The sequence below is a fragment of the Sus scrofa genome, chromosome 5, assembly GCF_054392235.1.
Source record: "Sus scrofa isolate SSC_HxYL_T2T_F1_AM1 chromosome 5, Sscrofa_HxYL_maternal_Yorkshire_Landrace_v2.0, whole genome shotgun sequence".
In the NCBI taxonomy this organism is placed as follows: Eukaryota; Metazoa; Chordata; class Mammalia; order Artiodactyla; family Suidae; genus Sus; species Sus scrofa.
Window position 1 is genome coordinate 61,205,630 of NC_139387.1, and position 14,915 is coordinate 61,220,544.

General features: G+C 37.8%; 3 protein-coding genes across 7 annotated transcripts in view; 2 read left to right on the plus strand and 1 right to left on the minus strand.

The window, feature by feature from the left end:
* LOC146403390 (uncharacterized) overlaps positions 1 to 10,643 on the plus strand; it is a 311,545-nt gene extending 300,902 nt beyond the window's left edge. For both annotated transcript variants that reach the window (XM_084956677.1, XM_084956675.1), the window contains one exon: positions 10,499 to 10,643. In XM_084956677.1, the coding sequence (XP_084812803.1) occupies positions 10,499 to 10,511 (13 nt within the window). In that variant the 3' untranslated portion in view covers positions 10,512 to 10,643. The remainder of the gene's footprint in view (positions 1 to 10,498) is intronic.
* On the minus strand, positions 8,813 to 9,890 carry CAPZA3 (capping actin protein of muscle Z-line subunit alpha 3). The gene has a single exon (XM_003126448.5). It carries the CDS (start codon positions 9,724 to 9,726, stop codon positions 8,830 to 8,832), a length of 897 nt encoding a protein of 298 aa, XP_003126496.1. The 5' UTR covers positions 9,727 to 9,890; the 3' UTR covers positions 8,813 to 8,829.
* Positions 10,021 to 14,915, plus strand: part of PLCZ1 (phospholipase C zeta 1) — a 44,144-nt gene continuing 39,249 nt past the window's right edge. For 3 of the 4 annotated variants that reach the window (XM_085024786.1, XM_085024787.1, XM_085024788.1), the window contains exons 1-2: positions 10,499 to 10,643; positions 11,675 to 11,798. Coding sequence is in view for 1 of the 4 variants with exons in the window: in NM_214350.1 (NP_999515.1) it covers positions 10,633 to 10,643; positions 11,675 to 11,798 (135 nt within the window). In the remaining 3 variants the exon portion in view is untranslated. 4 annotated transcript variants of the gene reach the window in all.

The window sequence follows — 14,915 nt, forward strand, 5'->3', positions numbered from 1 at the left end:
ACCTACAGCATAGCTCACGGCAATGCTGGATCCTTAACCCACTGAGCAAGGCCAGGGATTGAACCCGCAACCTGATTGTTCCTAGTCAGATTTGTTTCTGCTGCGCCACGATGGCAACTCCTGGCACAAGAGTTCTAATTTTCCTTTATTGTTATTTTCTATTAAACCCAGATGAATTTGAGCTGTTAGGTGGAAGATTTTTTATCCAAGAATGAGGTATAAAAAGAAGTACTGACATGAACATAGGAAATACTCATTAAGAAACACTGGGATACTGTTCGGGTATCTCTACTAAAAAATACAACATTTATGAAATTTTCTCCCTACCTCACTCTCTCATGTCATGACTGTCTCTGAACTGAGGCTGCATTTGTATGCTTTTAGGGTCACAGATCACATTCCTAAGGAATAATAATAAAAAAATCTGCCCTATTAAATCCTATCCACACCGTATTTATATGAGTTTGGTGCATGAACATGGTTCTTAGAAAGTAAGGACACTTTACATATTTTGAAATAAGAATGAAAAGTGACTAGGGTTATAAGAACAGTTTGATAAGCATTATATTTATGTGATAAGATTAATTCAGGAAAGCATTTATGACCTGGAAGAGGTTGTGTTTTACAAAGGAATTAAAATGGACAAAATCTGCAGAAAAGTTATTTAATATCCTTCCAAAAACATCTTTCATGTAACCTAAAAAATATGCATGTTTATTTAAAATAATGACATTTCTAAATGAACAAAAGGATGGAATATATTTAGTAAATGCCAGATGTTCATCTTACTAAAACAAAAGTCCAGCATGGTGTCATAAATCACATTTGGGCAAATGGATGTGTTTCTGGAATGTTTCATTTGTGCCTCCAGATCCATTCTCTTCCCTTCACCGCTGCTATGACTGGCCTTGGGAGGCTGATGTGCATAGACTGTGTTAATGAATCCCCTTGCAGTCTGGTTTTTGATTGGGTTTGCCAATGGGGTGCTCCGGCAGAAGCCAGAGGAAGAAGAACATTTATGCCCTTAGCCCTTCCTGAGAGATCTCCTTGGGCTGAAGTTCTCCTTCTCCATGGAGGGTTACATTCTTTCGTCTAATGACCCATTATACTGACTAGGTTCTAGAGGCAAGTACCTAACCTTGACCTAAAGATATAAACTCTCATGTTATTTCACTTTCCCTTGTGTTCCCACATCTTTGTGGGTAATCTCATCGTTATAGTTTCTTTGAATTATTCTGTCTGTATTTGTTATCCATTTCCTGTTGGGACATAAACTGATGAAGTTTGAAAATAAATCTTATCCCTGGAGCCTCCTTAAGTTATCTATGTCCATTTGCCACATAATAAAACATCAAGAATGTATTGTCAGGAAACTAGAGTATGGGAATTGTATTCTTACCAGGTGCCAGACACTATGAAAAATCTTTAAAATGCAAAGCTGTACTTCCAAGTCAGTGGTACTTGTAAATTAGAATTCCTGAAAAGTGGAGAGCTTTGGTTGAATTGAGGAATGCTGCTATCAGACACTTTTTCTTATCTGTAGAAAATACTGCTTGTGAAGCTCCAGCCAACCTGAGATTGATGGAAGCTCGCCTCTCTTGGGCATGTATTTATTCACAAATCATTTATTGCTCACACAGTGTATGTAAAACATCATGCATTTAATCCCCATTTAACAAATAGAACAAGTGGGTATCAAAGAAGTCATATATCTTAATCTTACCTAATGTCACAAACATAGTCATTGGTAGTCTCAGAACTTGAACTTAGATATTCTGACTCAAAATTGCATAATTTCTACTAATTGTGTACACATGAAACAAAATCCCCTCTGTTAGTATGTTAAGAGGAACAGCACAAGCACACATTTAATATTCAAATTAGAGTGGAAAAGTTCTAAGGCAGAATTAGAGATAGAACATGTTGACATATAAAAAATGTTAAGAGCACTTCTGGTGAAGCTTCTCTTAGGCCTCTTGGAAGAGGTAAAGTCCACTTCAGCCATATCGGATCCATGGAAGAGGTAGGCTGCACTTGGATCATGGAGGACCTTGGAAGGCTAAACCAGGGCATTCAGAATGTATCCCCTATTCAATAGGTAGCTTTTAAGTGTTTGATCGAGATTGTGAGTAACAGCAGAGAGTAATCAGTTAAGGTTTTTGAAAATTAATTTGGCAGAACATCAGAGAATAGATTGTAATTTAAAAAAAAAGAAAATAAGGGCAGACCAGTTAGAAAATTTGATAAGTGAGAAATAGCAAAAATTATTGATAAAAATAAATAAGGAAGTAAATAAGAAAAATACTTGCAGGAACATAAATAAAAAGACAAATTGGACTTTTAGGAAATATGAAACAAATTAAAGATGCCTGAAATTTTGACCTTGAGTCAATTGCAAGATAGTGCTTCTAAGGGAAAAAAAAAGTAATTTTCTTGAGGAAGAGAGAGGTAGGTAAGAGTACAACTTTCTTCTGAAAAATGTTGATTTTGACACTAAGGTAGGACCTGCAGGGAATATTGGAATGCGTAAATGAAGCAGAAAGTCAAGTTGACTGGAATCATTTGTATGATTATTTACTAGATGTCTTATTTTCACTTATAGAACATGGGTAGACAGGGTTGGAGGGATGGTGGGGTAGAGTGTGAATCAAGGGGGAGCAGTGCCAAGATAGGTTATTCTTGGAGGTCAAGTTGAACTGGGAGATGTGTTTATGCAAAGCTGATCTGGCAGAGTGTGGTCAAGGTTATTATCTTAGAATATGGTGCTTAGTGATAAGCTCAATAATAAGATAAAAATTAAAAAAAAAGCAACAAGTTTGGAAGCCAAGAGGGAAAAGAAAAAGATGCATATGCTAGGAAAAATACTCTTTTGAAGAGCTACTTAGTCATAAGTGTAGGCAGTGAGTACTGGAGTTTTCTCCAGTACTGTATACCTGAATATGGTGATGTGTTGCTGAAAACCTTGGTGAATGAGAGTGATAAAGTAAAAAGAAGAGGCTGGAGAACCAGGGTTTGAAGGATGCCTATGTTTGAGTGTGGGAAACAGAGGAGGAGGAAAAATGAAAAGAATTAGAGAAGGGGAGATTAAGATGCAGTTACAACTGAGGAAAGAAAAGTTTCTCAGGATAAAGAAATAGTCCACTTCCCATGATGATAACTGAGGGAAGGTCATTGGAATGAACTGTGATGATATTGAACCCTTTCAAGAAAGAATTTTCTTTTTTCTTTTTCTCTTTTTCTTTTTGTCTTTTTAGGGCCAAACCCGTGGCATATGGAGGTTCCCAGGCTAGGGATCGAACTGGGGCTGCAACTGCCAGCCTACGCCACTGCCACAGCAACACCAGATCTGAGCCGTGTCTGTGACCTACACCACAGCTCACAGCCAATGCTGGATCCTTAACCCAGTGAGCGAGGCCAGGGATTGAACCTGCATCCTCGTGGATGCTAGTCAGATTCGTTTCCTCTGAGCTATGACAGGAACTCCAAGAATGGATTTTCAGTATACTGCTGGACTGGAAGCCAGAAGGTGCAGAGTTAAGACAGCCTGATCTGGTGTAATCAGCAGGAATTTTGAAGTGTGACAGACCTAAATTGGAATCCCAGTTCTCTTACTTACTAACTGTGTCAATTTGGCAAAATTACTTAAGAATATTCTTAGTTCCCTAAGCTGTAAAAAATAAGTCCCAGTTGTAGGATTCTTATAAGGATTCAATGAGGCAGGCAAAACTGCTTGGTAGAATGCCTGGAACATAGCAGACTCTTAATTAAATCCATTCCTTTAAGAAAATATTAAGTGGTTAAAAAGCAGAAGAAAAATTAAGGATAGGATAATCTTTTGAAAAGTTTCCGGGTGAAAGGACCTCAGAAATTCATAGGGAAGATATTGGAACTAAATTTTTTTGCTTATAGAGGAGAGAAGCCAAGATGTGCTAGAGAAAGTAAGAAGTCAAGAATAAAAAAGTAACCTGTGAATCAAGAGCCTGGATGACAAAAGATCAAGGATTTAGGATCAGGTGCATAGGGAGGAGAATTAGTCTTAAATAGGAACAGCACTGCTTTGGAGACTATTTGGAAGGAGAAGAAAAATATATTTTAAGTACAGAGGAAAGACGCTGTAGGAGCTCTTTTTGAAAGCGTGTGTCTTCTTAGTGAAGGAACAAAGTCATTTACTAAGTGAAGGATTGAAGTAGAGCTTGAGTAGAAAAAATTGAAAGCATATCATCAAGAAGGCTATGGGAGTCAATAGAAAAGAATATGTTGATTGCTCATCAAGAATGAGACCAGTGTCTGATGTGAGGTTGAGATAGGTTTTGTAAGCAGATAGGGTTGGGGGGTCCCCATGGAAAGAGAACCAGCTTTCTTTTTTTTTCTTTCTTTCTTTTTTTTTTTTTTTTTTTTTTTTTTTGTCTTTTTGCCATTTCTTGGGCTGCTCCTGTGGCATATGGAGTTTCCCAGGCTAGGGGTCTAATTGGAGCTGTAGCTGCCAGCCTATGCCAGAGCCACAGCAACGCGGGATCTGAGCCGCGTCTGCGACCTACACCACAGCTCATGGCAACGCCGGATCGTTAACCCACTGAGCAAGGGCAGGGATCAAACCCGCAACCTTTTGGTTCCCAGTCGGATTCGTTAACCACTGCGCCATGACGGGAACTCCAGAACCAGCTTTCTTGACATAAGAGAAGACATTTTTGGCCAAAGCCATTTTGTGATCTGATTTTGGCCACAGTACTGCCCTTGAACACATCTCGGCAATTAATAATCTTAAGGGAACAAAAGAATGCAGAAACAAATGATTGTTATCAGACAAGAGAAGTAACAATAGCAAAGATAATAGTTGTACAGACTTCCTGTTCTGTTTCAATGGTAAATACTAGCCCAAAGCCCTGCCTTGAGCTGTTTTGCACAATTTAAATCTTTCCTCAGCCACCAGCTCAACTAGAATCTAAGGGATGATGATGTTGATCTTTTCTGACCCTCCTGACTTCAATCAGCTGAATCTCAGATGCCATGCACCTTTGCCCCAATTCTATGCTGAATTTTCCTCTGCTCAAGCCTCTTTGCGAATATGCATGTACCCTTAGCTTAAAACTTCTCCCAATCTCACTGTTCATATTTGGGGAGGACACTGCTTTGGGAAAGATCCCTAGTGTTTTCCTCACTTGCTGCAAGTGATAAATCCTTCTCCTGATTTTGGCTAAATTGTGTCTTTTGGTTTGATGCCTACCAAGAGGTGGACCCAGTTTTTGGGTCAAGGGAGTAGTTGGATCTAGTAACACTGTGGCGAAGCTTCCATCAAAGGACAACGGAAGCCTGCTTTAACCTCAGGCAAGCATATCCCAGAACAGCAGGGGGCTCACTGACACGGCGAAGTTGGAGAGTGTGCATCTTCCATTGATTTGTGCTTGAGTGGAACATGATATGGCCTTTCAACTAGGGCTCGAGGCCAGCACCCCAAAGGGAAGGGCAAAAAGTCTTTGACAGAGAATCATGTAAAATTGAAAAAAATTACTGTACATGACTTTTGGAGAATTTGAATTTCTTACACTTGGTAGAAAGATCTTTCTTTGCTTGGAGTGAGGAAAGAGCAAAGATTTTCATTAGGGCAAGAGGCAGCTAATGTCAGCTTCAGAATGCAATCGTCTTGGAATGAGGAGTCCTAGCATCAGCCTTGGGAATCTACAGAGAAATACATGATTCCTAAAGGGACAGTAGGTATTGATGGTTTACAAAATCTTATGGCCAGTTGAACCTACCATACTTCATGTGTTTATTGAGATTTATTTGTTCATTCACTCAGTCATTTATTGAGTACCTGCCTTATGACAGACAATAGTGCTCTAGACACTTGGGATAGATAAGTTCTGCATTCTGAAGGAGCTGACATTCCATCTGGGAATAGGATTGGGGGAGAGAATACTAGAATATTAAAAAATACCACACAGAAGTCTGCATCTTCAGGATCTGAAGCATTTTGTGTGTATCTGTGTATATGCCTTAGATATGTGTATATGCATGTGTATTCATAGTGTAGGTTTAAGTGTAAATGTGTGTGTGAGAGAGAGAGAGGGAAATAGAGAGAGATAAAGGTTCAGAGAAGAGGTAGGAACTGTAGATGTTCCTGACTCTTACAGCCTCCGTATAAAGAAAATAACTACCAAATAATATCATTGTGGAATTGATTTTTAGGTATCGTGTAACATAAGCTAGTGAAATACCTTTTCTGTTTGGGTTTCTTGCCCATCAAGAAAAAATTTTATATTCAGTATTGCTAAGACTACTGTGGTGAGCTAGATACTCTCTTATGCTACTGGTGGGATTATAAATTGTTGAATCTTTCTGGAAAGCAGTTTGGCAATATGTATTGAGAGCATTAGTATGTTCATATCTTTTCCGTATGTAATTTTGGGGAATTTATCTTAAGGGAAATAACGTACAATGTGGGCAAAGCTTTATGCACAAGATACTATAGCCTAATTAATAACAGAAATAAAATGCTAAAATGCTTAAATTATGTATGAATAGAGAAATGGTTGTCTTGTTATTGTGCATGAATAGTATGAATATCATGTAAATAATTAAAAGTATCTCTTTAAGGAGTTTTAACGACATGGACAATATTTATGATATAGGAGGTTATATAAAAAGAACAGGAAACAATTTTTTTATACTGAATATCCTTAATATTTAAAGCAATTCCTTAAAATTGGATAGAAGGAAGTAGGCCAACATACTTTATACTTCAAGCATTTTCTGTGATTAGTACATGTGACTTTTATATCCAAAAATACCAATAAATATCATTTTGAAAGTCTTTGTTGGGGTGGGCATTAAATATTTCTGTGATTGTCCCATTAAAACATTAAGTCCTATTCTAGAGTGATCTGGAAAATCAACACTTACGTATATAACTATCTATCAATTCAAATTTTTACTAAATAAGTTGTCAGATGGATATATTTTAGTGCAATGAGAGCAGTTTTTCTGATGCTTTTGTTTAGAAAGTTGTTCTTAAATTTTTGACATGACAGATGAAGACCTGCCTGTCCTTGGTCTGTGCATAGTGAATGTAGTAAAGTAGTAGAAATTGCCTTTAATGGACAATAATTTTATAGGAAATGATCTTAAGTAAATAGAAAGGAGAGATATGTTACTCTAAGATTAGAGCAATATATCTTAAAATGTGGTCCTAGAGCCCCTTGCATCAGAATCATTACCAATATTTGTTTACAATGTAGATTTCTCTGACCTATTAAATCAGAGTCTGAGAATGAGTACTGGGAAGCTGTAGTTTCAAAGATACTCCCTAGGTAATTCTCCCGAGATTCTCTAAGAACTACCAGTTGAGGAGAAGAAGTTTGAGATTTGGAAATTTTTGCATAGGATCCTGTCTTCACCAGTGCTTATTAAGTAGAATTAGACCTTTTTTCAATTGTGTGGATCCAAACAATAAAGCGCATTGGTTTGAAGGTAAGTTGAATATAGGCGCTGGGGCCCATTTACTGCTCGACTGCAGTCTTATTAAAGAGGTTTAGATTTGGAATTCTTTTGTGGGTGTGTGTGTGTCTTTTTAGGGCTGCGCCCACGGCATGCAGAGATTCCCAGGCTAGGGGTTGAATCAGAACTACAGCTGCCAGCCTACGCCACAGCCACAGCAACATGGGATTCTAGCCATGTCTGCAAACTACACCACAGCTCACAGCAATGCTGGATCCTTAACCTGCTGATTGAGGCCAGGGATAGAACCTGCTGCTCCACGACGGGAACTCCTCGATTTGGAATTCTTTGAAAGCAGACACAAGTGGTAGCAGTGGGGAACTGGTTGGCTAGAAAACAGCAGCCCATCAGTTCCAGTTCTTTTGGGGTTGTCCTTTGGGTGGAATGCTTGCCCAAGTCATTGTAGAGTAGAATTCACAACTCTTAATGAAACAGGTATCCAGTGATACCCTAGAGGTCAAGAGCATGACTGCTGGAGTTGGTTACACATTGTCACTCACTATGTGCCTGGGTGAATTAAACAACTCAAATCTTTTTCTTCTCATGTCAAATGGGGTTCCTATTAGTGGCAGCCTAATGATGAAAAATTGTGTCCAAATCATTTAGCACTGAGCCTGGCATGAAATAAACACTTATGAGATGCTTATAGAGATAACTTCACAAGAACTGGACTATATAAGGTTCCGAGTCAGACTTTCCAGTTGATTCTTCAAAGACCAGATTAGGTACCAAAAAAGCCTGGGGATTTGAGTAATACCAGATTCTTGCCTGGGGTGAGGTGGGGGGTGTCCTGGATCCAGTAGTCCTTCATATGAGCTAGATTTTTGATAATCTGTTGGTTTTATGGACCATCCAACCCTAATGTCACTTACTGAAGTCTCCCCCCAGCCCCCACCTTGTGGTTGGTGTAAGACTGAATGGAATTAGGTGATATATCATTTGCAGAATGACTTTCATTTGCATACCGTCTCCAGTTACAAAGTCAAAAGTCATTCCTACACACACACACACACACACACACAGTCTTAACCTTGGCTACCTTTAAAAATACTTCGAAGGTACCACATTCTGTAAAGCCATTTTAGGTTGTAATTGATGTTTCTGGCTTTATGATGGTCACTACCATGAAACACATTTCCATCGTCCTTTTCTCAACTTATTGGTAAACTTTCCCTGAATAAAATTATTTGTTAGATGTTTCCCTAATTCACACTTGCATCTGCCAGGTGGTGGGTATCTCTAGTGACTTCTCAACTTTAGGAAAATAACCCCTGCCATCCCCCAACCCCTGAAACACAACTAAATTGGGTCAAGACAATTACCAGGAGCAATCCTTTATATTATCCAGTTGCATAACACACTTCTTGAATAAATGACATATCCTAATTTAGGATACATCACCAGATTCAAGTCAGAGAGTATCCTCTGCCAGTCAATAAGAGTGCGGGTCACTGGAAGATCTCTTCGTATAATTCTTCTCAGGGCTTCATTCGATAACTCCTGTAATTCTTCTAAGACTGCAGCTTGGAATTTATTTTCTTGCTCTTCCACAAGCCTTGCAAAATTTAGAGCCAGTTGAGCTTGATTGACTACTTCCAAGCTTTCTTTCAAGTCCTTGGAGATTTCAACGTGAAGGTTGACACACCTGAAGAAGTGAGCTTGTACAAAAATTCTTCCTGTTACTTGGGTTAGAAATGGATTTATTTGGAAAATCCATTTTGATTTCCAAAGACCATTCCAGAAATCTGAATTGTAGCTGTGATCTTCAATGCAAGCAATCAAGAATTCCTTATTCTTCACTGTTTTTCTCAGCACATTGCAGTTTCCTTTTGGATAGTGATCATTCACATACAGTTTCAAGGCACACAGCACAACAGTCCTCAGGTACTCCGTCTCATTCCGAATAATGCCGTGACTTTGGATATCTTTTAACTGGTTTTGAAGCAGATCAAATTTGAAAGAAAGTTTGCTTTGGTAGTCAAAAAATCGGTAGTCACCCACTACATTGTGGTGAGACAGGAGAACGGCATTTCCATCGATGCTGAGTGGTACAGAATATTTTTGGCAGTGTTGGTGGCCTGCGCATTCACCTTGATGGTGCATAAGTTTTTCATCACGGATAAGCAGACAGAGATCATCAAAGGCATTTACAAATTCCCCTGGAGGAGCCTGTATTAAGAGTCTGCGAATTGCTTTTTCTTTCTCTTTCCTACTCAGAACGCTAAGTGACATGTTTGGTTGCAGCAGAAGCAAAGCTTCTGAAATAAAGAGTGTTCAAAGGATGAGAAAACATTCCATGGGACACCTTTCCCATCAAGGTGTTAAACATTCAGGCTTAAGATTATCATGTGTGACCATGAAAACAGTTTGTCTGGCAAGCTCTGAGGCCTCCTGGTGAAGTCATAGAGAAGCTTTCTCTATGAAGTGTGGAACTTTTGATGATATCACAATAGGTGTTCAGACCGAAAGGAAAACATGACAGTCACCTGACAGCGTGGTGCTCAGCCAACCAGCTATACTTATTTTGAAGATTTTAAGAACTTAGCCTCCAGCACAGCCTTCTTCAAAAGTGGTGTGTCTCTGTGTGCATTATATGTTGTCAGGGATCTAGAGAAGCAGCCCAGAGTTTCTAGAGAGTTGTTTGGCAGCCCTTTGCACCTTCGGGGACCATAATGGCATTGACTTATACTCAGACCCTCAGAATAGCTTCCTCCAACCCACTGGAAGCAAATTATGCTGAAAGGTTTGAGGGGTTTAAACAAAGTAGTAAAAATAAAACAGATTCAATAGCAGTTCATGTGAAAATGCCAGACAGCCCAAGGGATGCCTCAGTTGTAAACACTGGGTTTGGGAACGGTCAGAACATAAGTGAGAAGCCAGAAAGTTTCAAGGGCAGTGAAGTGCAGGGACCACATCTTACATATGGTTTCTGTGGGATTTAATTGTTGAGCTAACTCCAAAGAACAAAAGCAACAATCCACTGTGTTTTCTGCTTTCTCCGCAGTGGCAACAGCTGATGAGTATCAAGAAATCCCTTTCCTGCAAAGGGGCAGAGTTTATTGTATTTGGAACCCGTGACAACTCATAATGGGGAGAAACTTCTAAGCGAGGAGAAACAGAACAGCAGGTCATGAAAATATGGAGAACAAATATCCACTCAGAAGTCCTTTCTGTTCCTCTTTCTTCTTTCTTTTGATTTATCTCCTTTCCTTGATTCTCTTCTCGTTCTTTTTGAAAGGCCCTGAACTTAAGTTTCCCTCATTTAAGTATAAATGCTTCCTTCTCCTTCTGTCCTGAGCTTTTCTGAGTTTCCTTAGTTCCCCATATCTTTTTCTTACAATAATATGAACTTTGCCATATTAAGTCATAGGCATTAAATTGAAGGGCTTCCTGTTGGTTCTAACATTCTGAAACTGAGTGTATTGTTGAACAATTTTTACCAATACTTTTTATGATTTTAACAGATGGTCATATTCTTCTCAACCTTAGTTTTTCAAATTGAAATGTTCTAATTTTTGTAGTTTATCTATAGATAATAAGTAAGCTTGATTATTTTTGTTTTCTCTGTCATACCAAATAGACACTCAACCATGCATTTTAAAACCTTTTAGATGGTCCTTAAAATGTTGCTTTTGGGGGGACATATGTGTAGCTGGATGTTTGGCTAATGTAGTGGTAATAGTAATTATGTCAGACATGATTACGATTTATTGAACCCTCAGTAGAAGAAACTGTGTCAAATGATATATTATGAACTCATTTAAGGCCCTCACCTTTCTGAAGTATTAATCTGACCACTTTTCAAATGAGGGAAGTTGCGCTGAGAGGAATCAAGTGATAGAGAGATTTTGATGTCCAGCTGTGATTTAAGTCTGTGTCTTCCAAAAACAGACCTTATTTCCCAAGTAATAGCTTCATTTCTCAAATGTAAATTTTTATTCTTTTCCTCTAATTTTTATTGTTATGCCTTTTCATACCTTTACTACAGAAGAGTACCTACTTAGTTTTGTTTTAAATATTATTTATTGCAAAATTGTTTTTCACTTAAGCATGAGATAGACTGCCCTCTGAAAATTAAAATGAAAACAATGAACTGGAGAGATAAAATATTATTTAGTCATTTTAAGTACTTAATGACTTTCTGTGAGAATTTCCTTAACTTTTTTTTTGTTCTTCGTACATGGTTTTTGTCCATGGTTCGGGATGACTTTAAAGGTGGAAAAATTAATCTAGAAAAAGCTCAGAAATTACTTGAAAAATTAGATATTCGGTGCAATACTATTCATGTGAAATGTATTTTTAAGGTGAGATAATATCCCCGCCCCCCACTCCACCCTAGGAAGGACTTAAATCCAATATAGGGAAATGTCCTTGACTACTTAGATGCTTTCTGCAGAAAATATGTATTAAAGATTAAGCTCTTAAAAATTAAGGCAATTAATTATACTAACTATATTTATAATCAAGATGGAAAGAATTTAGGTAGGAAGTAGAATGAGTTGTTGATAAAATTTGAAGTAATACCAAGCTACCAGCTTAGAATGTCTGCTGGGAATTCAGTAATGTTCTCATCAGATGAGATTGGTTGTCTGATTACATCAAATCATATAAAAGATGAAATGGTATATGGATTGGATGTTAGTGATTTATAGAAGGAATGGATAATCTTGAGAAAAATTGTATTTTACTCAACTCAAAGCAGACAAACAAACCATAAGTTTTTCTTTGTTGAAAGAAGAATTAGTAAGAAGGGAACCTGGCTCAATTCTGTCAAGGGAGGAAGAAGGGAAAGATCATGAAAAAAAGAAAAATCCAAGAGTTAGCTGGGTTTTGTGCCAGGAAGATGGCAATTTTCTTGGTGAATCAAAGAAGAATACTAGACTGGCCAACCCACATAGTTAGGAAGATAGGTATTAGGAATATGATTTTGCTTTTTTTTTTTTTTTTTTTTTTTTTGCCTTTTTAGGGCTGTGCTTGTGGCACGTGGAGGTTCCCAGGCTAGGGGTCAAATCAGAGCTACAGCTGCTGGCCTGTGCCACAGCAACAGCAATGTAGGATCCAAGCCATGCCAGTGACCTACACCACAGCTCACGGCAACGCTGGATCCTTAACCCACTGAGCGAGGCTAGGGATCGAACCCACAACCTCATGGTTACTAGTTGGTTTCATTTCTGCTGCTCCACAATGGGAACACCATGATTTTGCTTTTTGAAAGTGAGTAGGCAGACAACATACTCTGTTGAAATTGTTACCAACTAATCCAAACTGGGAAGCTTGTATCACCTTACCTGTGCGTAACCAGGCAGCCTGATAAGAGTTTCTGGGATGCTGACAGAGCCAGGCTTTCAGCTCAGATAAAAATGACAGCTTAGTATTCACAAAAATAGCATTTGCCAGAGTATCAACATTTTGGTACCATTTCTCCTAGCCCCAGTTCCTCAAGTGTGATGTGAGGAGGTTCGGGTGACTATGTGCACATGCAGTGGGTGGCATTACCTGAGAAGAACCTCAAGCTGAAGAAACCCAGAGCTTTTATTATAGGCAGAAAGCCTGTCTGAGCTTTGCCCTGGCGGGTGTACTTATTATCATCCTGGACAGTAAACAAACCCGTTTTCTCCTCTGGAGGGAGATACTATCACTTTCTAAGTAAACATCCTTGAAAGGCTGGTGGTGAAGAAAGGTGGTTAGTGCCTCTGCTCAGAAAAAAAGCAGACAGGAGACCCATGAAGAATGGCCTCCCAATAAGCACTTCTCTCCATAAAATTTAGTCCTCATGTTTACTAACCACAAAGAGGAGGTTTCAAAAAAAGAAAAGCTGTACTTCTTAGCAGACTGAAGTAAAAGTCGAAGAATTCAGAGTTGTTGCTATGAGTCCACGTAGATTGTGCTGCCATAGGCTATCAGAATTGTAATCAATTCCTATCTAATACCACACCTGAAGATCATACCTTTCTGGGAAAGCACCTTTACACATAGAATTTCCCCCCAGTGGTATCACCCAAAGGGAGAAATGGGTATGTGCTTTCTGGTTTAATAAAATTCACATGCAACACAATAAAGAGGGAGTAATATATTAAATCTGTGTCAAATGTGAACTATCATAAATCTTATTTAGTCATTATCAAGTTCCTTTGAATGATTTGCCAGATAGAGATAGCTATTTGAAACGCTCTTGAGTAAAATGCATGCCATATTGAAAAACAGTATTGTAGAATGCTCAACAGTTATAAGAGTAAAGAAGTAGCTTATTAATTGAAACATGATTATTTAGATATAGCAAGGCTGAAGGTCTATTTTGTTTAGTAAAACCTTTTAAAAGTAGCTATGAAATAAATGTTAATGATAAAAATTAATGGGGCAGAGGTTGCTTAGAATACTTCAAAAACCTCTTTAAAATGACCTCAAATACTTTTGAAGCATAAATTATATATAAACAAGATTATTATGATAAAACATTCCTTTCTATTAAAATAATTCCCCTAGGCTTACTAATAGATAATACTTTTTGTCTTAGGCTACATTGTTGGATGTGCATTAAAATGTTCAGTAGGTAGTATGCTTAGAGAAGGTATATTGGCTAACTGAATTTTCTAAATAGTTGAAGATTAAGCGTGAACATCCAATTCTTTTTTAACTTTTTTTGCTAATCTTTTCACACTTCATGGGTACACCTTTTAGTCAGAGCAAATAAAATGAATCATAATGAATCTTATTTTGGTGGCCTCAAAAACAAAAAGTTCAGTGTCTTGGATTCTTATCTTTAGCAAACTCAGTGGGTGTGGAGATTCTTCACTCTGTTAGTACCTAGTTGTATGGTACTTGGCAAGTCAGAAATTTCTGAACAAATGTCTTAATCTGCAGACTGGGGATACTAATAGAGTTATTTTGTAGGATTGTTCTGAATATTAAATAAAATATCATTTGTGAATGTACCTACTATCAGGCTTGGCATAAAGTAGGGACTCAATAAATATTGAAGCTACATTATGATTGTTCAAGAAATATAGAAAACTGCATACATTTATTGATTTCCTAAGAAGCTGACATAAATTCTGACATGAATTTATTTTCTTACAAGGTGAACTTTTATTGTAAAATTTAAGTAAAGAACACATAGTTTTATGACCCTGGCAAAATATTCTAAACTTCCTTGTACAGAATTAATTATTGAGTCATATAATTGTCAGTACATATAGCTAGTCTTAGATTATACTCGTCATTGTTGCCTGACTATGAAATAGTATCCCTTTTAATTTCAAGAATTTATATAATTACAGGACTAACCTTAAGTCTTCAAGTTAGGCAGTTAAACAACCATTATTAAATCTATAGTATGTGCATGGCACTCTGTTACAAGTGTTATATCTCATCAGGAGAAAAAGAAATACAAAAATTACTGCTTTATAAGTGGATTATAATAA